This window comes from Ornithodoros turicata, chromosome 2 (genome assembly GCF_037126465.1).
Source record: "Ornithodoros turicata isolate Travis chromosome 2, ASM3712646v1, whole genome shotgun sequence".
NCBI classification, from domain to species: Eukaryota; Metazoa; Arthropoda; class Arachnida; order Ixodida; family Argasidae; genus Ornithodoros; species Ornithodoros turicata.
Genome location: NC_088202.1, coordinates 116,942,526 through 116,970,407, shown reverse-complemented (window position 1 = coordinate 116,970,407; position 27,882 = coordinate 116,942,526). Strand labels below are relative to the sequence as shown.

The 27,882-nt window shown below is 44.0% G+C and overlaps 1 protein-coding gene across 2 annotated transcripts in view; it reads right to left on the bottom strand.

Moving 5' to 3' along the window:
- Positions 1-3,954: 3,954 nt before the first annotated feature.
- LOC135383975 (uncharacterized) overlaps positions 3,955-27,882 on the bottom strand; it is a 98,198-nt gene continuing 74,270 nt past the window's right edge. For both annotated transcript variants that reach the window (XM_064613247.1, XM_064613246.1), the window contains exons 2-4: positions 20,359-20,564; positions 8,301-8,436; positions 3,955-4,383 (exon numbers count right to left, since the gene is read on the bottom strand). In XM_064613247.1, the coding sequence (XP_064469317.1) occupies positions 4,292-4,383; positions 8,301-8,436; positions 20,359-20,564 (434 nt within the window). In that variant the 3' untranslated portion in view covers positions 3,955-4,291. The remainder of the gene's footprint in view (positions 4,384-8,300; positions 8,437-20,358; positions 20,565-27,882) is intronic.

Sequence of the window (27,882 nt, the reverse complement as noted above, 5' to 3'; positions counted from 1 at the left end):
TACCGATCAGCTGCCGATCCGACCGCTCACTGATCATCGCATCCGACCATCGCTTCACGGCTTCCAGGGCCCGACCTGCGTTATACACGGCTTCCGGCACTGACGACCCACTGCCCCATTACATGCATCCTGCACCTCGACGCGCATGCGCTGCCGGCCGCGACACCTGAGCAGCGTGCTCGCCTGCCGGTTTCAGCAGTCACGGCCGCCGATGCCACGGCACGCATCAGCCGACGTCTCGGCACTCCTCACGGCTACGCAGCCTCATTTCCAGGGACCCTACGAGCTCTCACTCCCGTGCTGGTTGCGGCACCCCAGGCCACGATTCCAATGCCCGACCACGACCTCGACGACGTCGACGCTCTTCTCTGGCAAACCTCATCTCGTCCGCTCCCGCCCCACTCATCGACCTCTTGCTGTAACATGTGCTGTGCCGTGCCGTGAACATATGCAGCAGTGCATGTTTTTTCCACTGTCGCTCTTGCCCTCCTCCTCCGGTTCTTGGATGTCAGTTCTACGGGCACCGTCCTAGCATGAGGCCACGATCATCTGCCCGGTGGGGCATTCCATCACCGCTGGTCAGAACTTGTGTAGAGGGACACCACCTTCTCTACAAGCCAAAAATAACTGCCCAACATTGAGAAACAGTGACATATTGTACTGGAACTGTTGACATTGGGAAAAAAAATAAATAATAGATATATTGAATTCATCACACGACGAATTCGGCTACTCCCATAAACAGAAAAAACTCGAGAAAAAGAACAAAAAACACTTCAGCCTGTCACACGTGGAGGCGATAGAACAAACAAGACCAAACAAGCGGTTAGAGACAAACACAAGACAAACACATGGTGCACAACGAAACACACGGTCCTAGTATACTGTCTCCAATGCATTACTCTGTAGAAAAGTCACAAGTGCTGATAATGGCGGCATCCATCTTGTCAGGCAGCCAAGTATACCCAGCACTTTTACGAGGTCAATGTTTCGATTGTCCAATCGGTCGAGAGGAGCAGATTTCAATGTGGCCCTTTGTAATGTATATTTGGAACCGTGCGCGAAAATCTGCTCAGTGTAATCTACGGCTGCACAAAGTGTACACTAAATCAGCCTTCACAATTTTACGGAGGAATCGGCGCCCGTACGCCAGCATAAAAACGTCTGAACGGATAGAGGAAATGCGGATGGAACACTGAATTTCAGCTCCGGGTCAACTAGATGTAGCAGCGAGGAGTGCCTGTCGCTTTATAGGCATTGGCGGTATATATATCGTCTGTGTAAGAGGTCTTAATAGGTTTCGCCCATGTGCTTTGGCGTACGGCACTAGATGCCTTGTTAAGGACAGATGTGCAAGGTTCGCTACTTCATCAGCCGCTTCACTCCCCTATATGTCTGCGTATCCAGGAATCCATTGTAGTATGATATCATGGCCGGCACCCCTGGATTGCTCGCACACAGTCAGAACGTCGTGGACTGCGGGTACCATACATCCATTACGCAGATATTAAATTATGGTTTGGTGTCCCGCCTTTGAATCACTGTCATATGACCCATTCCGCTGCAGGCGGGCATACAACCACGTATAACTACTAGTTCTGCTGTTGATGTTTTGTGGGACGGCCGTGCCAGTCAGTGTTATGTTCTGTAACTGTTTTTTCCCTAATAATATCTAGGACGATGACATAAAAGCATACTAGTCTAGTCAAGTAAACACGAATACTTCGCGCTTCACTCGAGAGCTAAGGTGGACAAATCACTATGCTGCCCCTCCTCTGAAGGGGTGAAAATATTTGTTAAGGAAATCTGTCCAGCTTTTCAGGTACGTTTGGTTTCTAGACCAACGAAAAACATTATGTCGGCTATTTACTCATCCTGTACTCTACGATCACGTTTAATTACCTTTCACTTTCAAAGGAGCTGGCAGAAGTACAAAGTGACCTCTAGTACCTTTGAATGCGCAATTTATTTTTTGTGGATTTTGGTCATCGAGGCTAGGGATCCACATAGCTTCAGTATGCCTTCGAAGACGTCGCAACACCCGTCAGCGAACCGTTTTGCTGCCCTGCTTCTCGCCTTCCCTACCTCGCAAAAACGAATGAGGTGCATTAAAAGAAAACAAAATGAAGCAAGGGAACGGAAAGGTTTTATTTTATTTTTTTGTCCCCGCACCATTTCATCACATATTTGCTATGACCTTCCCCCTAGCGTTTCCACACACAACCATAACAAGATTTAGCCGTTCACCGACATCCATCGTCACTTGCCTTTCACTCAAGCCCTAAAACTTTCCAGGAACCTCTCAAAAAACTTCACGCAAGCACCAAGCGATCAGTCAATTACGGACGTCACAGTAATCAATGCCAAGTGCCTCGAGGGAAGAATTTCAACAAACAAAGAAGAGGAACTAGCATTCAGCCTATATAGAAGAACAATCGTGGAAGCACAGTACTGAACCGTCACGCAACTGAATTTCAAACCGCCTCAGTGCTACTGCCATTCAATAGCACAATCTTGCGCTCCCCTCTGCTTCGTTTTTCACGTTTTTTTTCTTCTTGTCTTTCTTTCGGTGGTTCTTTCTTGTATTTGGAGCCGACCTCACCTTTGGTTTCATATTGATGCTTCTTTCAGGCAGACAAAACTTCGATTGAGGGCTCGTCTGTGGGTATCAGGCAGCGCAAGGTGAAATGGAACCCATCGAAAATAAACATAAAGGAGAAAAGAAAATCATGCAAAGGGAAATGGAAAACGAATGAAAGACAGGCGAAGACACTACGCCCGCTTTACACCGCTCTTGAAAGCTATCTGGACTTGCGTATTGTATAGAAAAGCTTAGGTTACTCGGAAGCACATCGGAAAGGGTGAAGAAGAAGAAGAAGAAAAAGAGAGCGACAGTCGAAAGAACAATAACGAAATTTGGCAACTGGCTGATCTTTTTACCTCGGCCGTTCATTCTGAGGAAACCCGAGAAAAACGGATTTCTCTTTCCTTCTCCTAAGACGGGCGGATTGCAACGACCAGTAAGGTGTGGGCGTGAAAATATACTAAAGTTAAGGAGAAAGGTAGGATAAAATTGGTGCTGACTGTGGCCCCGTTGAGGGTCAGACTTACGGCGTGGTTGTGTTACTGCTGATGGGAAGTTAAAGTAGAGAGAGCATGACAGAAGCGGGAACTGTACTTATGAATTCCAGTGAAAGCGTCATTCTTGTTCAAGTGCGTTCGTGAAGCTTCAGAACCTTCAAAGTAGGTGATAGTTTAAAATGATGCATGTTAGATAGGTCACAATAGCTTTTCCGCGTTCGCCAGCTAAGGACACAGTGTTGCCACTGTTTGGGCTCTCATCCCTCCGATGGGGGCATAATGACTGTTCCCATTTTGGTTTTTCACAAAGAAAATATGTGATAGGATAAAGCAAGGTAATGAACCAATGATAAAGCAATTTCCCCGCAAATAACGGACATGTGGATATGAGTAGCTATAGGAAGATCTAAACGACGTGTGCAGTACATACTAGCTTCTTGAAGATAACAACGCGTTTGAATAAGCATTAGTCTTCAGTTAAGCTCTAGAAATTTGCTAACACTGAATCAATAGATAGCAATGAAAGGCACACTTACCTTACGTATTACTGACCTTCTCACTAATAAACGCAATATTTCTCTTCATCGACGTTTGCCACTGCACTTAAACACGCGGACAAGCACATGAGCACTAAGCTGTGCATCTGTAGCTTAAATGTCTGCTCTTACGAACACCCGAGCATGGTAATGGTAATTGGAGTACATTTACACGTAAGGTGTGTCAGCCGAGTGTGGCCACATGCTACGCGTGCCGCAAGGTAGGTCTGGGGATAATTTCGACCACATATGGGGTTCCTTTGACGTGCGCCGAAAACCCGAGCGTGACTCACCTCTCACGTCCATGATCACCATACGCAGAAGACATAACTTTGGTCAACTAAGTATTCATTTAATTCAGGCAAATCATGAAACAGACTATGTACATGACAACATTCTCCTCCAAGACCACTCGTTAAACCATCACTCTCTCGCACTTGCAGCCTGCGGTCGATGCGTCTCTGCGTTAACGGTAAATGGTACGATGACGTAGAGTTCTCTCCTCCTATGATAGTACTCGTGCTGATGATGAGCGCGAAGAAAAAAAGTTTCGCCACGATAACGTAGTCCATGCGCTCTCCTTCACACGTTGTAGACAGCACTGCAACGGTTTCACCGAGTCCTTCCGCTCACACGCAGATGCACGGATGCTTTGTTTCCACCTCGTGTGGGAATCAATGGAGATATGCCCGCCTGAAGCAGAGAGGCAGGCTTCCGAGGAGAAGCACGGTGGCTAGAGTGGGAAGGGACACTCCTCCAGAAGAGGCTAAGAAGAGAGAGGAAAGAGGAAGAAGAGAAAGAGAGTGCAATCTCTAAACGGCTGTGGCATAGAAATAGAACCGTATATGCACATCTATGTAGCGGAGTCCCGAGGTGCACTTTCATAACTCAGATAATTAAGTGAACGTGGAAAGGTCTGGAAGGATGCAGCGAAATGGGATTGCAAGACCAGGTTCGTCCCGCGCTAATGGTGTGTTCCGGAAGGTTTATAGTTCAAGGTACGACTGTGTTGTTTTAGGAGAACGCACAATGTTTCTAGGCGTTCTTCTTTCTGCTTTGTGGTTCATTACATTATGGACTCACTGTACCATAGGCTAGAGTAAAGAAATAATTATTTTTTCTACGTGCCCAAAAATGCAGTCACACTAACCGTTCAGGCACATCAAAGGAAGGAGCACTTTGGCCATGCCTATATTGGTTCTCCTAAGTACGTGACTTTTATCGCCGCCGCTTGACTGGCGGAGATGCGTCCCGTGACGTCACGACAGGGGGAGTTTTGGTACTGGCGTTGGTGTGAATTATGATAGGGTGCGTTAAGTAGGCGCCCCTCTTCCGGCGCACTGAAACGGAGAGTATGAGACACCCGGAGAGGCCGCTCAACAGCGAAAAGCAGCTTTAGTGCTTTAGACTGCTCTCTCGGCGATGCCGCTTCCTGTCGTCTACTCATACAATGCACAAACTGAAGGTGCGGTGGCTTTGTTTGGACGGCAGCGGGTTTGAGGACATTTTCTCTCAGCAGCAAATGAGACGTAAACGATGGAAATATGTAATAGACGCAATAGGAGCAATTTCCAATGAAGGTACTGCTTGGTGTGAACATTATCCGCATTAAAGCCCTGCATGACCCGCGAACAAATGCCGACATCCGCATGGAAGTGACGAAAAATATGATAGTTTACCGAAATGGGAGAATTCGTAAGTTGCTATATTTTGCTTCCAAGCGTACCATTCGAACTAATTAGAAGTACTCTTCTGCCAGCACCAGCCGTTTGCTCCCGGTGGATCGCTCGATCAACAGGAAATACGCCATGGCAAATGCTTCAACCCGCAAGCGCTTGTCGTCTGCCTCGATGCACACATCTGAGATGGGAGCGCGAAAAAGTGGCTGTTGTCTGACACTTCGGAGTGAGCCGATGGCGCATGTGTCGCGTTAAGGGAGTGAAGTATGAAACACTCGCGCCCCTCTTTTGGCGCACTTAAATCAGAATTGTAAGACACCTGGAGCGGCCACTAAACAAGGAAAAGGACCTTTGGAGCGCTCTGCTCACTCGCTGATGCCGCTTCCTGTTGTCCGTTCATGTGCACAGTCGGAGGACAAGTCGGCTTAGTTTGAACCAATATCAACGTTGGACGAGACGACAGCGGTTGTAAAGAATTTTCTTTGTAAGGGCGAATGAAACAGAAAAGATGGAAATAACAGACACCATATAGGAGCTGTTCACCATAAAGATGACTGTATGGCGTGAAAATGTCTGCATTAAAGCGCTGCATTTCCCGCGAATAACCGCCGATATCTGTGCGAGTGTCGCCCACTAATAAAAAAGCACGATAACAGTTATGAAAATATTACAGTGTCCTGAAATGGAAGCATTGGGTAACACAGTAGGTCCGTATTTTGCTTCCGTGCCCACACTTCGCAGTTCGTGTACCGGCGCTCAACAGGAACTACGTCACGGAAAATCTCAAGCACTCGGGCGCTTGTCGTCTGCTTCCATGCACCCAAATGAAACGGGAGCGCGAAAAGCGGCTCGGAGTCTCACACTCCCTGGTGCGCGAGTGGCGCTTCTGTTGCGTTGACTAGAGTGGAGTGGAGTGGAGCGGAAACACTCGCGCTCCGGGACGCCTACTTAACGCACCCATTGTCTACGCGTCTATTACCGTTTGTTTGATGATCGTTTGTTTTAAATGATCGTTTGTTTTACATGTATCCGACATAATTTGGGGCAAAATATCACGACCTCTTTGAAGGGTGTGCAGTTACTATACATGACGTACTATTTCGATTGGAGCGTGTTATAGTACAGCGAAAAGGATTATGTGACTGTCGTGAGGATCCCGTGAGGATTATCATTCTAGTGCTGCCGCAGTGATACCCGCGTGATCTGGAATAGCTTCATCATTTATATTTGCGACAGAGGTCTCTTAATGTTCGGTACACAAAATAAACAAACAAACAAACAAACACACAATGAGTGCTATTCGAAAGAAGCGTCCATAAACAGCGAATTGTGGGAGATGGGACTACGGAGCGGTACGAGAAGAAAAGACAAGAGAAACTATAGTAGTAGTGCGTTACAATAAAGTAGTTGGTACTTTCGCAGACGCATACACCTATCTAATTCGTCGACTTTTGAGTGAGCACATCACTGGAGTGTAATGGTTCGCGTATGGCACATTTAAATATAAACTCTCCGTCTATATAATATATATACTGATATAATAATATAATAATAATCATATAATGATAATAACATATATAGGTATAATAAATATAGATATATAATATAATCTCGTGTTCTCCGTCGAAATGATATGGGCGAAGGACCAAGGACCAAACAGCCCTACTATTGAGTTTCTTTACAGCTCATATATGGCTGCAGTGTAACGGATCAAAGCGATTTAATTAAATTTAGCGCATAACGTAGGTTCACGCGGCGCGTTTCTAGTCTTTATGAGTCAATAAGGTACACCTTGCCTGGTGAGGCGAATGCACATAAGTGGATCCGCAAGCGTACATTGAAGTGATATGCTTTAAGAATAAAAGGAGCAAATTAGGCAGCAACTACAGCTTCTACTCCTCCTAGATTGCCATTACTCCCTATTTTAGTCCACTAACACTGAAATTTACTTTCCAGCGCAACAAACATCCATAAACTTCGCATAAACTTTTGGTCCTGAAACGGACTGATGTTTGTAGAAATGCGTCTAGTCCTCAAAAAGACTAACATTACTCTCTCGTTTTTGTTCTCTCTCTTAAGGTGTATACATATCTTACCTAAAAGCTATGCCATCTTTATGCCATATTTCTCAGAGATGAGACACTTTTGCGCTTCGATGCACTGAACACAAGACGTGTAACTTCTCTGCGCATGCCTTCATCTCGATCATGTTCTCATCTCTTATTTTCTGTTTGCCAACATATCAATTTATATAAATGGCCAGCTATTAGGGCGTTATCTGACGTATTATGGCGGACGTTGAATTCTTTCACGGGTCAAGCAAACAGAAAAGGTGGGGAGCACCAACAGACGAGGAGCATATAAAAAGAATATTCTCCAGTGCGCCATCCATCATCCCTAAATTATACATATACCCCTGCCGTTATACAAGTCAGATAGAAACAAGCCGCTACATGCTCAGCGAGCTGAAACAACGGGGCTGCCTATCAGGTGCCTCGATATTGATTTTGAATTATGTCAGATAGCATGCGCGCACTTGATGAGTACGAAAACAAAAGGTACCGTGGTTCACTGGGGCCGAACGAATTAAGAGAATATTGAATAAACGCTTTTAGGGATATTTTACGTTACTGCCTTCATAGTAGGCGAAACAGATGGGGCAGGAATGATTGGTGTCAGATGCACCGTTAAAACAAGAACTTTCGCCGCATAACATCGCCAGGGGGTCAACCGTCATTCTGAATCATATCTTTCTGTCTCATGACTTGTTGAAAAGAAGAGGTGCACGGCAATTTTTTGACAAGTAATCAAAAATGCAAAGTGTCCAAAAAAACAGGACGCACTCGTCTCATTTTCAACAAATCAGGAGGGAGAACGATCTTATTACGCGTCAAAGAAATAATGTCAAGTGAGAAAAGAATAGATAAATGGAACAGCGCAAAAACAACTTTTTCTTCTTTTTTGCCAAGCCTACTCGTCTAGTGGCAATGCAGACAGTACTTACAGTCAATCCGTATGAGCTTCTCCATGAACATTGTCTTGAAGGAAGGCGCGTCGGCGGACACTTCACACTTGTAGTTGCCACCGGTTAGTGTGTCAACATCCCGAATGTATACTGTGCCATTATTCGAACGCTGCAGCTGAAAGGGTACAAGCGAATCAGCAGTAAGATCAAGCAGCAACAAGCTGGTGTCAGACATGTACAAAATACTGCGGAAAAGTATTTAAAATAAGGTACTAAATACTCCACGTAAAAAGTAGTTAAGATAGAGTACAAAATACTCAAGACTGGAAGTAATCCGAGTAGAGTACTAAATACTCTAAGAAGTATTTAAGATACACTTTAAAGTACTTTCGTATTAGCAGTAGGTGAAACGCGTATTCTGAAAGTGATCAAGAAAATAAATGCCGGGATTCTCTTGTACCTAATCCCCTGGGGATTCACCTAGCAATATTACTAGGAACCACGATATAAGATATATATCTTACACCGTGATAGGAACCGTTCACTGACGAAGGGGCCGGGTATCGACAAGCAAGGCCAAGCGTGGGACCAGCCTATTGCACCAGACGAAAAGATGCGCGAATTCCCCCACCAAAATAAAAACAGCAAAAAAATAAAAAACAGCAAAAAAAGGGGGGGGGTTAAGATCCGGTGAAAAAAGTATTTTAGATATTCTAAAAATACTTGTCGCAAAAAGTATTGAGTAGAGCAACAAAATACCGGAAAAGTATTTAGAATACTGTTATTTTGAGTACGCACTCAAGATACGTACAAGTCTGGCTGGTGCATAGATTCGAAGAGGGTGACATCTCCTCGTGACAGAGGGCAAAAGGGCACAAAAGATGGAATGTCACATGGAATGTCACAGAGTAGTAGATCGGAATTTAGAGCGGGGAGGTGGGCCATCGCAATGAGCCCCTGGTCTTCGTGTTTAGGGCGAGCGCACTATTATTTTTGCAACGCGACGTCGTCAAGGATTGAGACTTGTCCCATCGTCCAGTAGCAATAAAAGATACTAATGAAGTAGTCGCAGAAATATTGCGCTAAGACCTTCCTGCACCAAACTCGCTTGCTCACTTTAGCCGGTGTGCTGAACGGCCGCTTCAAAGCATTGCAGGCGTGTGCCCCTGGATAGAAGCCGGGCACGTGACCTTTGACAGCACGCGATTGCCGCACACCATGCGGGTTCTCGCTGAACTACACTCTAAATGTTTTCACACCCCTTAAGGTGTAAACTGGGTGTAAAATGGTTGTACACAGGAGTAATACACCCTTTATGCACCCCAAATGTTCTGGTGAATTGGATTATCCTTGAGTTGCCTATGTATTGCCGCATATATTCCCTTAAGATAACATTCTTTACACATAGTTGATCGCATTAGAGCTCACCAATTACCTATAGACATGCTGCATGAGCAGTGCAACTTTTACTGAATACTTTAAATGCAGTGAAACTTTTTATAGATATGTTCATTTGGTGATTATCAAAATGACATACAAATACACTTCATTCCTAGATGATCCTCTTTGCCTCGTGCACCTGTTGGCTTCCTTGTTTTTATCAAGGGGTCGTGCTTTTATCAAAGACACGAGTCCAGCGGACTCAATGTGTTAGGTCGCAGTTTTACTAGTACATTAGTTTTACGCACTCAGTAGAGGTACTACCTTTCACAAACATATTGAGTGGTTCTTTGTGCTTTTTTCCCCTTCCGCTGAGCTTTTTGCTTGGTCGTGGAGGACAAAAAGTATAAACGTCCCCATTTCCCTCACCTTCCGACGCCTATGCATAGGTTATGAAACGTATATTTGTTTGTTTATTGACGACTGTTCGTATGCTAACTTCTGAACTGGCATTGTTGTTGTTCGTACTCAGGAAGCTGCAGGACCTCCTGAATGGTACAACCCAGTTCCAGCTTTCCCACCCAGTTAATGCATGAAATTGTTCGAGCGTTGTTTTTAATGTCCGTTTGTATTTTCTGTATACAGTCTGTGTGCATCACTCCTCCTTTTACTGGACGCGTCAAAAACGTTTACCTTGCCGCGTTGGACATATAACTAAATTACGTTTATTGGCAAGAATTTGGTCTGTCTCTGCTACAGGATTAAGGGCTATTGTGTTTCAAAGAAAAAGCACAAAAGCGTCGATTACACCTCAGCGCTGTTTTACAAACATGGCATACTGTACAAATACTCGACTTAACACAGGTTCTACTAATCGAGCGGCAAATTAGCACTCAGGATTCGGGAAACTTGATTGACATAACTATGTGAGCTGTGCATGGTTCGCCAAAAATTGCAGCGGCTAGTGCTTCTTCTTTTTTGGGTTTACATTACCATAGCACGGGAAATCATGCAACGCACCTTATGTAACGATACTTCATGCAAGAATAATTGCAATGCACCTCACTAACAAACACCGTTCCAATTGCAATTCCAACAAACACTGTTGCCATTCTGGGCCACCGCACCTTTGAGCTCGTAAAAGTGCTGGGTCCTCGGCCCCCTGACAAGAGCTGCCTTGTCAGCGCTTGTGACATTTATTAAGAGGAGTGCGTTGGACTCAGTCTATTAGGATCATGTAATTCGCTGTGTGCTCTACGCTCACCGGTGATTTTGGCCTTTGGCCGATAGTTATCGCGAAAGTGCGGATGGGGGGATTCTCTTTTCACCTTTGGGGGAGGGGGGAGGGTCTGTTTATGGGAGTAGCCGAATTTGTCGTGTGACGAATTCAGCGTCTCCCTAGTATTTTTCTTCATCAACATCAACATCAACTGTTGCCATTCGTGTACTTTTTAATGTGCCTTTTAACTTCAGTTCAGTGGACACTGCAAAGTGAAACATATGTTAAGCAACGCATTGAACATATGTTGTGTGTTAGCAGCATGGCACACAAATATATTATTTTCATCAGGGGGACAGTGTTTATGAAACGCAACATTTTTGGCTCAGTCATTGTAAAGCATGCAAGACTGTTTTACGCGTAATTCCACACATGGATGCACTGTAGGGTATGAGCAATTAGATAAATGAATTATTTACAACGAGGAGATAAGTGATAAACGGTAGGGGGCGGTAATGTCAACGGAATCAAGAACGATATATCACCGAAATTGCACCTGGTAACAGTATCGGAAACGGAAACAAAAGAGCGTCCTTCGCTTACCGGCAGTGTTACACCCGCTACCAAAACGAAGCAACGGAATATCGGTAGCTGCTACTCCACAAAAAAAAGTAGCGCAATACTAGCGTCGCTACAAATTTTAAAAAGGGACGCGATACCGCTACCACTACAAAATAAAAGTAACGTAAATGATATGCCGCTATTTTGCCACTACCATACCCATCTCTAGGCAACACCTCACCTTATCGGTGGGCATCTCGCTTCCGAATCTGTCTGAAGACGGTGCAATATTTATGTTCCCTCACATAGCCAGCATGCAGCATAAAGTATACCACTACTTACAGCCAAGACATACTATTTCACATTGATCTTGACCTTGAGATGATGCTTATATGTTTTCGAAATAATTTAAGGCACATAGCGCATTTGTGTATTCAATAATTTTCTCGTCAGAGTGTTTCGAACACACGACTGTTTTTCATCGATAACATCATTTTGTTCGAGATATCCACGAATCCGGACCTCAGACTTTTCCGTCTGCTTACAGTTGACGGATTAATCAGTTTTTTCTGCTGTCGTGTGGCGCAAATGCCATCATAAGCGACAACTTATCGAGCCATCAATAAGTACAGCTACCAAGTAGTAAAGAGATCAAACGAATGGCATAATGTTTGCTCATGCTTTCGCCAGGGCTAACGCCTCCAAGAAGAATTACACAGCCTTCTGAGTGCTGTTGGCATACTGCGCCAATGCATAGGTTTCACAAGAATTAGAAGTTACTGTTATTATCTAGCCTCTGCTGGCCATTCGTCAAGCCACACGACATTTTCTAAAAAAAAAAAAAAAACTACTTGATTTGAACGATAATGAGTGGGGAGTTTCACCGCCATCGCTTCTCTTACAAAGTGTTTGACTATTCGAAAGGCAATGCTGAATACGCTTTTCCCGGGACTAGCAGTTCTTCAGGAATAGTCTATCCGTGTGATATTACTTCCGTAATGTAGGATTTACAGAAAAAAGAAAAGAAAAAAAGATACGTAACTTGTCCCTAAACATGTCAAACGCCGTAAAAAATCAATTGCTTTAAAGTTAATCGCCTGTGCATCGTGACCAAGCAAGTGTACAAAGACTGACTGCTGGCATACACAGAGTCCCGAATAATATTATTGTTTTTCTTCATTTTGTGTGGCTCACGTACTCTAACGTGTAGAATCAAAAATAGTGTAGACGTGTAAAATCAAAGTGTAAAAATCGAGCGAACTGGTAGGGATACATGAAGGGAAGTACCTCAATACCAGAGCCGCCGATATTTATACGTATATTTATACGTATCACGCCGAAATATCGGTGGCTCTCATCCTGAGGGACTTCCCTTCGTGTGTAACCTAAGGTAATTTTATCTTGCCAGAAATGCTTCACCCACGGCACAAAAAACTTGGAATAGTAAACTCGCGAGCAAAGCAGTTGAAAAGTAGTGAAGAGTAGGTTTTTATTTTTATTTTTTTGGGGGGGATTTAAGTTAGGAGTTGGAGAACACGTCGATAGACGTCTTCAATTTCTTTCTTCAAGTTATTTTTTTCTTACAAACAAACAAACCTGAGAGCAAAGTTGGCGGTGCGTTTGGAGTGCAATGCCTGTGGCGACATTTCGTTGCATTTACGATATATTTTCGTACTCCTGTTCGAAAAGATAGACGCTTTGTTTTTCAGCTCCTAAGTTGAAAAACACAGTTTGAAATGTGCTATCAACACGCTCACGCTGTGTTGAAACTGATTGTATGACGGAAAGTAGCTTCGTAGCCCACATTATTAAAAATTGCGCAGAATAACATAAATGAAAATCTAGAATATTTGAACGTTACAAATGAAATCCGATTACATATTGGCAGTCACGACCGGTGACGCATTGGACGTAGTATGTAAAGCTAATGACTCCAAAAATATGCTGCTTACATAGACGCCAGAAGGAACTGTAAGAACTGCTAAAACTGCCAGGAACTGCCAGAGCTCTCGTGATCGTCACATCTGACCTCCTCCATGTATATTTTTTTTTCTCACCTCGGATTTGCACGATATGCGTATGTCGGTGTGGCAAGTAGGGGGGGGGGGTGCTATAGTACCTCATGGCTACGCCACCTACTAGCTGGTAACTAAGTTTATGTTTCTTTAACGAAATGAGTCGACTTGTTTCACCGCTATGACCTTTTTCTGGCAACTTTCAACAAATTTTACGTGCGCGTGCTTACACTTTTTAGACATAGGTTGTGAGCGTTTTTTTTTTTTTTTTTTTTGTCACGGGTTTTTAGGATGGGATGATATGGGATATGTATCAATTGTCACTGCTCTAAACATGATGATAGTTATTGAACGAAGTTATGTGGTGTTAAACACACCCTGTTAAAGGAAGTGCTAAATTGTGCCCTATTACGTGTAACATGGTACGTTATCATGCTTATGTTCAAAAATATGTGGAGACCACATTCAGACAATGCATCTATGCGAGGTAAAGATCATGGACTGCCGGCGTCCCGACACGGACTGCGAAACATCGAAGTTGGCTTGGTAAACCATATTTTTCTTGTTCGGCCGGATTCACACGAACGTTTTTCGCGTCCGTGTTTTTAACGGAGGCAAAACGGAGCCATTGGAACCTATAGGGCTCGAATGCCATTACGTTCTGTTTTTGACGGACACAGATGACGAACGGTCGTGTGAAAAGGTCGTGTGAATCTGGCCTTATTGAAACGGACGCGTCCCGACATCAACGTGCTGGCTGAGATAAGACACAGATAACGCACAGATAACAAATTTCAGAAACGGTTTCCGTGTGTGGCATTCGGTTGGCTCTGCCGCTGCTCAAGGTGCAATGCAGCGCATGTAAGAACGATGCAATGCATGCTCTTGGGCTAACTGCACTGGAGCTATCACATGACAAGTAGTTCGGCAGAAATCTGTGAGAGGCAAACATAATATATTCCCAAGTACTACAGTGTGACCAACATTCCCGAATGCAACAAAGGCGATATCAGAAAAATTTGATAATAATAAGAATGCTTGCAACCACGTTTATGTTTTAACCACGTTTGTATACACTGCGACATGCACGGCATTCAGTATAATTCCTTCGGCTTCTACTTGGCATCCCAAACCACACTATTTTGTGAAATCATTTGTATGCATTCAAGGCAGAACTTAGCTGGTGTCAACAAGGAAAAAAAAAAAAAAAAAACGAAGGCAAAAAGAAAACAAACAAACAAAAAACGCTCGTATCAGGGTTCTTGCTTCAATATGCGGTATTAGTGTTTTCAGCAAACCAGTTGTTGAATGATGCCGCTCGACTACAATCGGACAATTAAAGTTAGTAAAGTAGTGTTGAATGTGATCTTTCAGAATTAAGGAGTTAACATCCAGTTAATTATTTGTTTGTACTCTACGACGCCTTGACCTCGGTATCGAGTCCACCTATGCTCACGTGACGTCGCTCCAACTTGGTTTATTTGTTCAAGGGGAGAAGCGCGTTATTCTATCTTTCGTAGTCATTATTTCGAATTCAAAAGAAGTCCGTGCGGTTCGATATCGCGGAATAAGGCTCAGCGGGCGGAAGTAGAAGCACGACGCTCTGAGTTTGCATTTGGCTCTCACTTGCATGTGCAGATGCGTGAATGATGAGGTAAATTGGCACACGATATGGCACAACGAGTGAAGAATTATCCGCTCAGTTCATGCATATCGTTATCTGAGCAGCAGATACGATACATAGCTGCGCACGCAACAGATCGAATTCACGGCACAGCAGTTGCTCCTTTATCGACTAAAACGCTACTTCGATTTTGATGTATGGCATGCAACATTCGTACCATGTGATCACTTCAAACCAACCGCTGGGGAGGCGCAACATAACAGTGGTAGAAACCACGTGCCGCAGGAAGACTTTCGGATCACAAAATTATTCTACTGCATGTAGATAGCGATAGCAAAGGAGTTGATGCACGGCTAACACAGTACGTGACACTGCTCCACTAGGATATCTCAACGTCTCAGCTGCCTCCACACCATCTTTATAGCGTAGCACATATATACAGGGTGTCCCAGAAAACGTGTCATTGAATTATAATAAAAAAAAAGACTACACCACCTATAATTATGCAGTCAACCGCACTTGTTCTTTCTAGGATTTTGCCATCTCCTGATGTGATGTGTAACGTAAGTTTAATTATGTAAATTTTTGCGAACTGAAGTCGGAAATTTGCCTAGTAAAGGTCACTTTTTTACCCCACCAATGTAAAGAGCGTGTCTAATTTACTCAAATTAATGATAATTGACAGTGACATTCAGGGGCTATCCCATCAGAAAAAATAGCCGAACATCATGCTCTATACGGAGCTAGTGCGCGACAAATTTTTCAGCGCAATCCTCGTCAGTCCGACGAAGGCAGGCTGGAAACCCAACCCACACCTGTATCGCAGAAAGAGATAATACAGGTATGGCTTATCGCGTCCGACTTTCGCTGGGATCACATTTTCCCTCTCCCAATTTCAGGAACTGTCACTTTTTCTACTATCACTCTGAGGGCTGGATTTGGAACCTCCTTTCGTCCGACTGAGAGCGATTGCACTCAAAAAGTCGTCGCGCGTTGTGGTCCGGTTCTACGAAAAGCATGATGTTCGGCTATTTTTTCCGATGGGATAGCTCGTGAGTATCACTGTCAATTATCATGAACTTGAGTGAAATCGGCACGCTCTTCATATTGGTGGGGTAAAAAAGTTACCTTTACATGGCAAATTTCCGAGTTCAGTTCGCAAATATTTACGTAATTAAACTTACGACACATTCACATCAGGAGTTGGCAGAAAGGTTGTAAGAACAAATGCCGTTGACCGAATGATTCTAGGTGGCGTAGTTTTTTTATTATAATTCAATGACACGTTTTCTGGGATACCCTGTATAGCTCGGCGTTTCGTGCCTTCGAGACTCACGATCACAGCCATATGATAAGGCGTGAGGCCGCTGCTACGAACTCACGCGAAGGTTGACATGGCGTACCGGTGAGTTCTATCCTGACGCATATTAGTGCCCTCACCGGATAGCATCACACTTGTAAACGGAGCAGGTGTGATCGAGCTCACCGATTTGCGATATCGACTTTCACGTGAGTGCGTTGCAGGGCTTGAACTCACGCCTTATGAGATGATTGTGATCGTGAGATTCGAAGGCCAAAAACGTTGAGCTATGAGCACAGATAATTGAAACTGGATTTCGTCGTGCGTTATGACCCCCGCCGCTTGTAAACCGACCTAAACTGAAAGCGGTTCTGGCACTTTGATAGATGCAGTTCATTGCACCATGGACGCATTCTACGATACGTCAGAGTACCGAGGGGAAAAAATAATCCTAGGGTGTTTTAGTGTGGCCGACGCCAACATGCGCAAGGCGTTGCGTACGCAAGAAAACTGTGTTGTTAGCACTGTAGATGCGTCGAATGCAAGGCAAGTTTTGCGCCCCGCGTACGCACTCTATTTCTGGAATCTAGCGTGCGCAAACGGGACATGTTTGCGTTCCATTCTCGTGGCACGCGAGACAGCTCGAGCTCTCCTGTTTGCAACGGTGGGGTGGTGGTTTGCTGTTCGCCGGTTTGTCGTTGTTAGCCTCACTTATGTGGGCAGCGTCACGACTGTAGCCAGGATATAAGGTGAGATGATATAATAACAAATGTTGGAATGATGACGACCGAAAGTTAAGATGTAGGCCGGTCACTGCCAGAATTGGTGAGAAGTCCGAACAAAGAAACTTCCCCATAGTCTTTGGGAGAGTTCAAACACCTGGAGAAAGTAGACGAGACTGGCGAGTTTTTGAGTGTCTTTCCGTGAAAGAGCCTCTGGTGTGGCGATCATCTAGCGTACAATTCCTGCACTGTCCAGGGCATTTCTCCCGCACCACAGCGCATGCACTGCAACGAAGAAGGATGACAACAGCTAAACGCTGAAAATGCTGAAAGTGCTAAACAGGCTGAGCTCGTTACAGAGTCATACACATTCTTCACCTCTATTTCCAACAGTCACATGCAAAGAAAGACACGAGCCAATCGCCCTGGACTGGACGGATTGTTTTCGCTGAACTGGACGGATTGTTTTCGCTGAACATGGCTTGCTATGTTCTGGAAAGTAGACATTCTCTGGCTTCTATTTTACTATTGCATGAGTGCGCGCTGCGCCGTATTAAACCTGTGCTTGCGCCACAAAATTGTAGCGTGATGTTAATTGCTAACGCATAACATACGCAAGCGCCTATTCCCATGGAACTATCACAAGTTGGGCCAAGCTTGGCAGCAGTTTGCCTGACCTATAGCTAACCTTGGTTGGCACATCGCTGGACCACAAGCTCGTTTTTTAGTACGACTGTGTACCCCACCCAATGACTTGCTAAACATTGGCAGGCCTGCACTGTGCAAAGTTACAGACCAAAGCAATCCTGTCGCGTAGCTGATATTATGTTGTGTATTATTGTTGGCATGCTCTAGTGTGTATTATTGATGAACACAACTGTTAAGACCATCAGATGGGTTGACAGTACGCGGTAATAATAAATAAACATTCATAATTGTCTCCCGACGTAAGTTCACGAATTATCATTCCTTGTTTGTTGCTCGTATTTCCCACAACGGACAGTGAGCGCAGCGTTTTAAAGTACAAAAAAATAGAGAGAGAGAGAGAAATGTAAGAGTTTCCACGATGCCCAAGACCACTAGGACCATATAGCTCACAAACTCAAGCAATAATTGCATTTCTTTCCTGAGGAAGAACAGATACTATACATTGGCAAATCGGGAGTCCTGTTCGTCTGTGAGTCAAAATGGAGGGTGAGGTGTCTAAGTTCTAAGGTGCCTAAGGTGTCTAACTCTATGCGTATACAAAAACAGTGAAATGAGGAATTGCTTGGCCTACCCCCGAAAATAAGGTTGTTGTTGTTTAACTCACCATGAAGATTACATCTGCGTTTCTTACTGCTTTAGGGTTGACACATTCAGTTAGTCCATCGAAAGCCGAGCTTGTGCTGTGTTCACCATCCTGCGTATCCCTCTCCCCCAGCGACATACCGAGATTTTGCCAAGCTTGCCAAGCTTGGATGGGCTCCCCTGACCGTGCTTGGCAAGTGCTTGGCCAACGAGCTCCTTTCTTAGTACAGATCTGCCCTCTTGGCGACGGCTTGTCATCCAACGACCACCCTGTGTATAGCCAACCTAATGCCAAGCATGACCAATCAACCTCTCGGTTAGCATCGGCCAATTTGGTGCCGGCTCGTTCTGCCTAGCACTATGCATCATTGCGCCAACGTTGGCTGGCCGAAGTGTCGCCGGTCAGCTGGCATCCGACCTTTTGCCAACCGTCGGCCATCGGCCATTGCTTGCTTGGGGAGCGAAAATCTGTTTTTCTACGCTTCGTAGCTGACGGGATAGAAACCCTCAAGCGAACTTCAACGTCACGCTCTGACAACAGAGAACCGAGAGCCTCGGCAATTCCCATTGTTTCTCAAGAGCACGTGACCTCCCCCGCGGCTGCCTCACTCATGGTGATCTCTTCCGTGGCGTCACTGCCGGAGTAGCTTCGGTATTCGAGATACCAAAATGCCAATTTTCTAAGCGTCTATTACGGCGTTTGTTGTAAAACTTTACGCAGTTTCACATCGATGCAACTAATTGTTTTTCGCGTTTATTTTGCATAACTTGGGGCGAAGTGTCACAATCCCTCTAGGAAACATGAGACTGCCCAACATATGTACAAGAGACACACAGACTGTCCAGGTTAACGTGATAAAAAATCGTATTAGAAGTCTACTTGTCTGAACAATATGGGGTCACTGACGGTATGCATTAACGCTGTAGCGGTCAACGCCGGATATTTTGCCGTGAGTACTGAGCACTTTTATAAAATTTAATTTGCGAGAAATTGAATTTTCTCAGTTGAACGGCGAAATTTGAAAGTCAACCACCGCTCTTTCTTTCTTTTCTTTTTTTGCAGATATAGAAAGCACATGCCGAGTTTACCGCATTCTATATTGCAAACTACATTGACCGGGCGGGTGGCCGTTTTTCTCAGCCGCATCTTGCACGGAGAACTGAGCACGGCTAACAATTTGCGCGACTTGAAACGGTGGTTTTCGCAATTTTTTCGACTATTAATGAGTGTTAGTAGAACGTTGATAACGTGGCTTTTCCGAAGTACCGTGTCTACCGTACCCAATCAGCTGATAAGATTCTGAGTCATGTACGTTGTCATTGGTTCCGGTATAGGTGCAGTAGTTCCACGGTGATGTTATCAACGGTCTCTCTATTACCAAAGTAGTAGGGAATCTATTCTGCAATACAATGGTGTAAATTCGGCGTGCGTTTTCTGTTTCTGCCAAAAAGAAAACGAAGATTACATGGGTTGACAAATTTTAGAGATGAATTGCGAAAATTCAATTTCCCGCCGAATTATATTTGATAAAAGGGCTCAGAAGTAATGGCAAAATTTCGCCTGAGATAAATAAAGTTAAAGGCTGAAAAGTAAGACACATGTCTTCGGTGTAGAAAACGAATGAAGAAAATAGGATGAAAATGGGGTAGTAAATATGTGATGATGACGCTGGATCTGACTGATTTGTAGAATATAATTTACGTTTGAAAGCGAGCAGTTAGAATTCGTCGTCCTTCTGCAGCACGACTCACAGTATATGCAGACTTTATGGGGTGCACCCACCGGCACACATGAAAGACAGGTTAGGAACACCAGGCAAACTAGTCAAGCAGAGTCACTGCCTGCAGTGGAGAAAGACAACCAATAAACACAGAGGCCAGTATTGCCAAACCGGCACGTGGCCTGGACTTTTATTGTACGCATCCTTAATACCGCGTACCACGTTTCGGACTGTGATGAGCACAGAAAACGGGAAGACGACTTACATCGACTTTGATACCGTCTACAGGAAAGAACTGTCCTGGTGGACGGTCTGAAGGCACGTAGCGGAAGAACTCGACATCGTCGCGATACCATTTCACAGAGTAGAGGATGTCACCTTCGAGGTCGTAGGCGCATTTCAACCTGGCTTCTCGGCCCACAACCACAGACTGAGGCACCTCCAGGGATAGGATGCGGATGCTCTGGACTCCTATATAGAACGGCATAAAGAGAAAGAAAGAAATAATTAGTAGACTGTGGTTATCATCACGTCAGCTTTAGTCAGAGCTGGGAGAAGTAACGTTTTCAACCCTATGTACACAGTATCATAATGCAAAAGTCTCGTTTGTTTTTACTGCCACTCTTTTTTCGTTTTTTTTTTCTTTTTAATGAATGATGTGGCTGTCGGGCTGCCAAAATCTCTTTCGTGTTGCAGATTCAGAAAAATGCGGTATATGTAAAACTCCCATTGCAAATTTAGGGAATATGTGCAGTTGACTCAACCGATGACTACATGCCAGGTAGTCCTTTGCAAAACATACTTGCACCTCGAAACGAACGGCCCACAAGAATACAACCAAGATGTTGATGACTGATGAAAAAAATAATAGGAATTCGTCACCAACCAAAGAGTTTAAAGCTCTTCAAGACCGTTACATGCGTGCAAGCAATGCGCTACAAAAACGAAAGTGTCAATGCGAAAGTGTAGAGCTCAGCATGAAGTCAGCACTACGAACGTACGTGCTTCATTTCCTGTGCATTTTACGCTAAAGCTACGAAGTCGAAGCCGTTGCTACAGCTGTAACACTGAGAATCGGTATGCACGCGGATACATCGACCAGCAGACGAGACCTTATAGGCCTGCCGTGTAAGTGTCGTGAGGCCTGTCTTTGCGGTCAACGTGTAGCAACTACATGGTTTTGATAGGAAGAGAAAGTCAGGTTGGTTTAAGGGTCGCTCAAGACGGGGCTATTGCGTTGATTGTGACCGACAACCGTGGCACTATGTTGTGATTCACACAGTGTTTGACTCTCTGTTCTGACTGTGGCTTTTCGTCTTCTTTCACCGACGGAACTCTTCTTCTTACCCCCGTTCCCTTGTTCCTTTTTTGCTCTACGTAGGTGTAGAAGTTAGCCAATCCTCACCTCCCCATTTTTTTCTTCTGTCCATGACCATCACCATCGTTCAAGGTTGATCAAGAGTTTTGCTCAAGCAAAATCAGTGAGTAAATGTATTCTGAATACGACTATCGGAGGACGAAGTGCAATCCTTTTCAGTCAGCGGCACGTGCAGCAGCGGCACCTATCATGGCGCCGAGCAGTGTAGCTGTGGAACAGCGATGCATAATTAAGTTCCTCGTGAAGGAGAAGGTCAAACCGGCTGTGATTTTGCAAAGATTACAGGCTCAGTATGATGCTCGACGATGTCGACGGGAAGAGTGCACGAATGGTGCAGACGGTTTGGCGAAGGGTGGGATACTATGAGGGTACTGTTTTCTGGGGATGACTGCAAGGTTTTCTCTGGAAAGCACCTCGTCATGTCGGGACTGAAAAAAGACGGTCGTTGTCTGGTTTTGTTCTTCGAACGACTGGTCCACTGCGTACTTCCGTTCTGCTAACAAAGATTATGGGCCCAGGACGGACTACAGGCACAAACAACCTCAACGCCTACTAAAAGACTGTTAGGGTGGATATCTCCCGCAGCAAGATGAGTGATGGGCATCATGGAACTCCGCTCACCGCCCTCGAACGATTGGATTCGAGCAACTACCCTACCTGGACGTACAGGATGATGATTTACCTCAAGACGAAAGGCATTTGGACGGCCATAGAACGTTCTCCTTCAGCAGCCGACGCCGAAAGAGCAACATGGGAGAAGAACGACAGAGACGCGCTCAACGCCATTCCACAGACACTTTCGAGGTTCTCAGACGAGCTGTGTCATTAACCAAGCTACTGCAAAGGGTGTTTGGGACAAGTTGGAACAAGTGTACAGGAGCAGAGTCCTAGAAAAGAGGATAAACCTGATGCTGAAATTATACATTGTCGAGAGAGCAAGCACCGGATACAAGGTGCTTACATGGGGGCGTACATAGCTTATGAGAGCTCAAGAGCAGGACAAAAACAAAGAAAGAAGTAACCCGTTTCCGGAAAAAGCAACACGCTCGCGTACGGTACCGCGTTAACGCGTCGGGCGCAGAATAGCGTTCGGTTTTGGGAACGGCATTGGGGAAACGCGGCCCGGTGTGTTGCTGAAGCGTCTTCGTCGACGCGGGTGACCCTTTCTTCAAGTTGTAAGTAAATTTCGTTCGGAAAATATTCGTAACTTTTAATATCCACGACATAGAGAATTCACATTATGATATAGTGGATATAGAAAATATCAATCCATTCGATTAAATTCTCTGTCATCGAAATAGTGCTCGTCAAAGTGAGCGAACTCAAGCTTGCGTATTGTGAAATTACACAATCTACAACACTGATCGTAACTCGCAACATCTGTTCAAATTTTAATTAAACTCTTACTGATGTGTGGTAGTCGCCACTTCTCCTGAATGTGAATCGATAAATTTTAGCATTTAAGCCGCAATCAAATATATTGTATAGTATGTGTGACTATATGCAGAACTTTTTAATCTATATCTTTTAAAAAATGCAAGAAATAGCGTGCAGTTTTGGCTTTGAAAATTTAAAAAAGAAAATGATCTTTAATGTTGAGTTTGCGTTTTACAATGTCATGAGCTAAAATCTTCTAAAATTAAAGTATCCCCTTTCCATTTGTAGTGCCCGGATGCTGTGGCACTAAAATAATGTGATAGTTTTTCTGTATGGCTACGGGAAATCTCGAGTATATTTTGTGAATTGGATCTATGTTTATGTGTGACCTGCGCTGATCTGTTTATTATAATTAATATAACATATCTTCCATTGTGTTTATGCATAACGCTCATCTTCATTGTATATTGGTTAAGCACTTCTGATGGCGCTTATGTGATCCGCTTATCCCAAAATCTGACTGCCACTTGGAAATTATTTCATACACGTTTGTGTGCCGTGTGTTATGATGATTACGTGATTATAAATGTAGACTTGGCCTGCACGTCATGCCTGTAAAATCCTTCGTTTGCATTGTGGCGTCTGATAATAGATTCGCTTTTCGCGAAGACTTCCTATTATCTCGCTGGCACTGAACCCGAATGCAGTTGTAAAAGTTGACACTGTGTCGCGAACGCTTTGACTTATCCCGCCGCGATCAGTTATCTTGCCTTATTTCCCGTTTTGCCATATCTTGGACGGCTCATTTTTTCCTATCCAGTCATACAAACGGACAACTGTAGGCGCGTTTACATGGGCGTATACGTCAACTGAAAGCAACAGTCGACTAATCGCAGAGATCGACTTGGGACGGTTTACATGGCAGGGAGCGATGCGCCTTAGTCCGCCGGGCAATTCAGTCGACTCAGTCGATGACAGCGCCGCCAAGGCACTAAAGTGGTCACTTTGCAATTGCATACCGTTTTATCAGGTTGTGATTTCCTTTACTGCGCCCATAAACATTAAAGCCTTCTACCAACGGCCCAGTCGATGCCCAATGCTGCTGGCTTGAAACGCTTGCACCGGCAGGAACGTCAACCGTGTCCGTCGCCATGTTTATTTTCTGTGTTGCGGGCGGAGCACGGCGGCAGATGTGGTTGTGACGTAGCGGAAACCGTCAGCATAGTCGACTTGCCCGGTTTACATGGCAAAGGCGAGACGACTCCAGTCATCTGATCTGCCCCAACGTAGCGACTTACTTCTGCTGCGTCGACGTCCCCTTTAGGTCGATGTAGGCGGGTTTACATAGAGAGGGGAGATCGACCTATCTCGCCCAGTCGACTTATGTCGCCTTCATGTAAACGCGCCTTGTGTTGACAAAAATATTTATTTATTTGTTCCGCACTCCAATCGGGTTGCTTGCCAAAGACGCCTTTTCTTCTTCTTTTACTGCGTCTGGGCTAGTGCAACTGATTGAGAAATATACATGCACTGTGGAATTTAATTCATGAAATAAGCTTTCGCAAAAGATTATTGATCCTTTTTTTTGTAATCATAGACTGATGTATCAAGCCTCTAAATTTCAATTAGCGATTCTTCTACAATTCTTTCCTTCGGGTGTCGGTGTTGTATAGAGTGTGGTCGTGTAAAATCTCTGTGATTGCCAGTGCTCATTCCATGTGAGAATTCTTACACACAGTGTGGAATATTCGTTTCCTTACCGATCATTGTTCCCAGTATAGCCATGCCAAATGCAAAGTGTTTTTCGTTGCGATGTGTAGAATATATTACAATGATGACAAAGAATATAATTATTATTTCAATTTTACACATGTCTATTTCGATAAAGTACAATTCTATTCCAAACTCTGAAGTTTCCGTTTGTTGTCTTGATTGATGAATTCCGAAGACATCAAGTACCGTATTTTCACGCGTATTAGCCGCGGCTTATGCGCGATTTTTTTTTTCTCACGGGCGCCCTGCGGCTTATCCACCGGTGCGGCTTATCTGATGACTATTTTTTCCTGGTATTTTCCCCATACGCCGATTTTAACGAAAGGGCCGACAGTGTCTCTGGAACAGCACTGCCCTGCCTTTGCACGAACAGTGCGTAACAGGGACGGGTCCACATTCGAATAGATTGATCTTCCTGGTGCATTCCCCCAAGCAGCTTTAAGGAAACTGGTGACAGTGATTCACGTCTTCTGGAAGATCACTGACCCATCAGTCCACGAAAAACACCCGACAAGGGCACCGATCTTGGTAGAACTCCAGAACTGACCTCCTCTGTTGTACACTGTGCCGATCCCGGAGTATGGGCCACAGGGTTTATGGCCTTCCCTATGGTCTCCTTTGTCGCACAAATCAGTCGTCTCGTATTGCCCGCGGCTTATCTGCGGGTGCGGCTTATCTGCCAGAAAATTTTCAAAACGTCCCAAAAAACGCGTCCTGCGGCTTATCTGCGGTGCGGCTTATACGCGTGAAATTACGGTAGTTTATTCTGATTATTGGGCGCTTGAATCCAGCATTGATTAACGCATGTGATATGTTGTCGCCGTGTTTGTATTGCTTCAACAACTTGCACTTTGTTGCGACGAACTTGCACAATCTCTTATTGATGTTTCCTTTCTTTGTATGAAGGTTCTTGAATGGCGTACAAGACAGTATTAGATGGAAATCATCCGGTGGTCCACCGCAGTTGACGTGTTTGTTGAGTTTCAATAAGTGATGATACATCAGACCTTGCACAACAATATTGGACTTCTGTTCATTCGACATCCTTGACTGGTAGAATAAAATAAATGGGTACAGGTTCAAATGTGGAATATATCACGTGATAAGATTTTTTATGTACTTTCCATTTCAACCGTTAGGTGTAATTTCAACAAATCCGTAATCAATCGTGCGATATGGACTGCTTGTATATGATAATTTGATCTGATTGCTTTCTTGATTAATGCAATGCCCATTGCAATGATTACAATTACATCTGGTCTAGTGTATTTCAATTCTTCGTTAGCAAACCTCAAAAACTCCACCATCGATCCCAGTGGTCCTTCCGATGTTGACGTACATATATTTTTATAACTATTGTAGATTCGGCATACAAGTTCTCGCATCTTGAATTCCATAATTTGCACCATATCTCCGAATACGACCATGTCTAGGACGTATTGAAATGCAGCGATAATTGAATCGTTTCGCGGCTCATCCTTTTCGAAGCAACTTTTTATCAGGTCCTCCCATGACCTATGGTAACGGGTACAAAATCCGTCCATCTCTTCAATGTATGGCAAACGTCTGTTCTGTTTTGTAGTGTGCCTCGACATTTAATTAAATCATATCGGTGCTAATTTTATTCATTAAAATTTTATTATCAGGTTTAGAGTGTTCCACCTGACGTAAGAATTATGAAAGTCAATTTACAAAAAAGATGCGATGTGTAATGAAAAAACGTGTGCTTTCAATGATTCTACGTACAAGACAGCGCTAGAGCCCCTCCTTCCCTAACTTGCAGGAGCGAGTTTATGGTTGTCAACTATACATTGTGTGTTTAGAGGGAGAGAGTGACCCCACCGGTCTCGAGTCTGGTTGTACTGTGTAAAGCATAGCTGTGCTGCGTGTTTGGATACCTCTGTCAAGGTAAAGTATATAGTGCCCGAGTAGGATGAAAATTCTATATTGTTAGGTCGCAAAGTTGATTTTATGATAGTTCAAGAGATATATTATTTCCATTTCAATTTGTAATGTTCGATAGTTTGTTTCGCTATTATTTTCCTGTGTGTTGTTTACATGTTGGCAGATGCGCCGTTTAGAGTGTTTCTGTGCTATTCATCGGTGCATGTTTCTCGTTTTGATAGATTGTTTTTCATTTATTTATCCTCTGTGTACCTCTTGTTTATGTGATGGGTTTTGGTTCTCTATTAGCTGTTGATTGTATTTCAATAATATTTTCCTGTTCATTGTTTACGTGTGGATGATGTGCCGTTCAAAGTGTTTTCACTGCTATTCATTCGTGCATGTTTCTCGTTTTGATAGATTATTTTTTTCAATTATTTTCCTGCATGTTGTTTACACGTTGGCTAGATGCACCGTTTAGAGTGTTTCTCTGCTATTCATCCGTGCATGCTTCTCGTTTTGATAGATTGTTCTTCAACTATTTATCCTTTGTGTACCTCTTGTTTACGTGTTGGATTTTGGCTCTCTATTAGCTGTTGATCTTGTTTCAATAATATTTTCCTGTCTGTTGTTTACACGTTGGCAGATGCGCCCTTTAGAGTGTTTCTCTGCTATTCAGCGTTAGCTCTGTGCTGTATTAAATTATTCATCATGTGGCGTTCAAAGTGTTTCTCCGCTATTCATCCGTGCATATTTATCGTTTTGATAGAATCTTTTTCAATTATTTTCCTGCATGCGTCAGTTGTTTACACGTTGGCGGATGCGCCGTTTAGAGTGTTTCTCTGCTATTCATTCGTGCATGTTTCTCGTTTTGTTAGATTGTTCTTCAACTATTTATCCTTTGTGTACCTCTTGTTTACGAGATGGGTTTTGGTTCTCTATTAGCTGTTGATCGTTTTGTTTCTCATTATTTCCGTATGTCTATGCTGTTTACTTAATAAGAAAATGATTAATTGTGTAATGTTGGAACTTATCTTCCCTATTGCGTTCGAAAATGTTCATAACTGTCACAAAACAGGTGTACGCCTCCCGTCTTCAACGAATCAGGGCAGATATTATTAGAGCTGATTGTTGGCTAGGAGCGTGCTATGTGGTGAAGTTCATTTTTTAAATATATTTTCTGTGTTGAATTCATAAAACAAAGTAAGGTTTGTAGTGTCTCTTAGAATGAAAATTGTGTGAGGTTCGACTAGATTAAGTCACGGGGATGATTTTATGATAGTTAAAATGATAGATTATTCTCCTCCTCTGTTGTTTTGATTAAGAATATCTTCTTTGTAGTGTTATAAATTTTATTTCCTCTTGTGTTCATGTCAT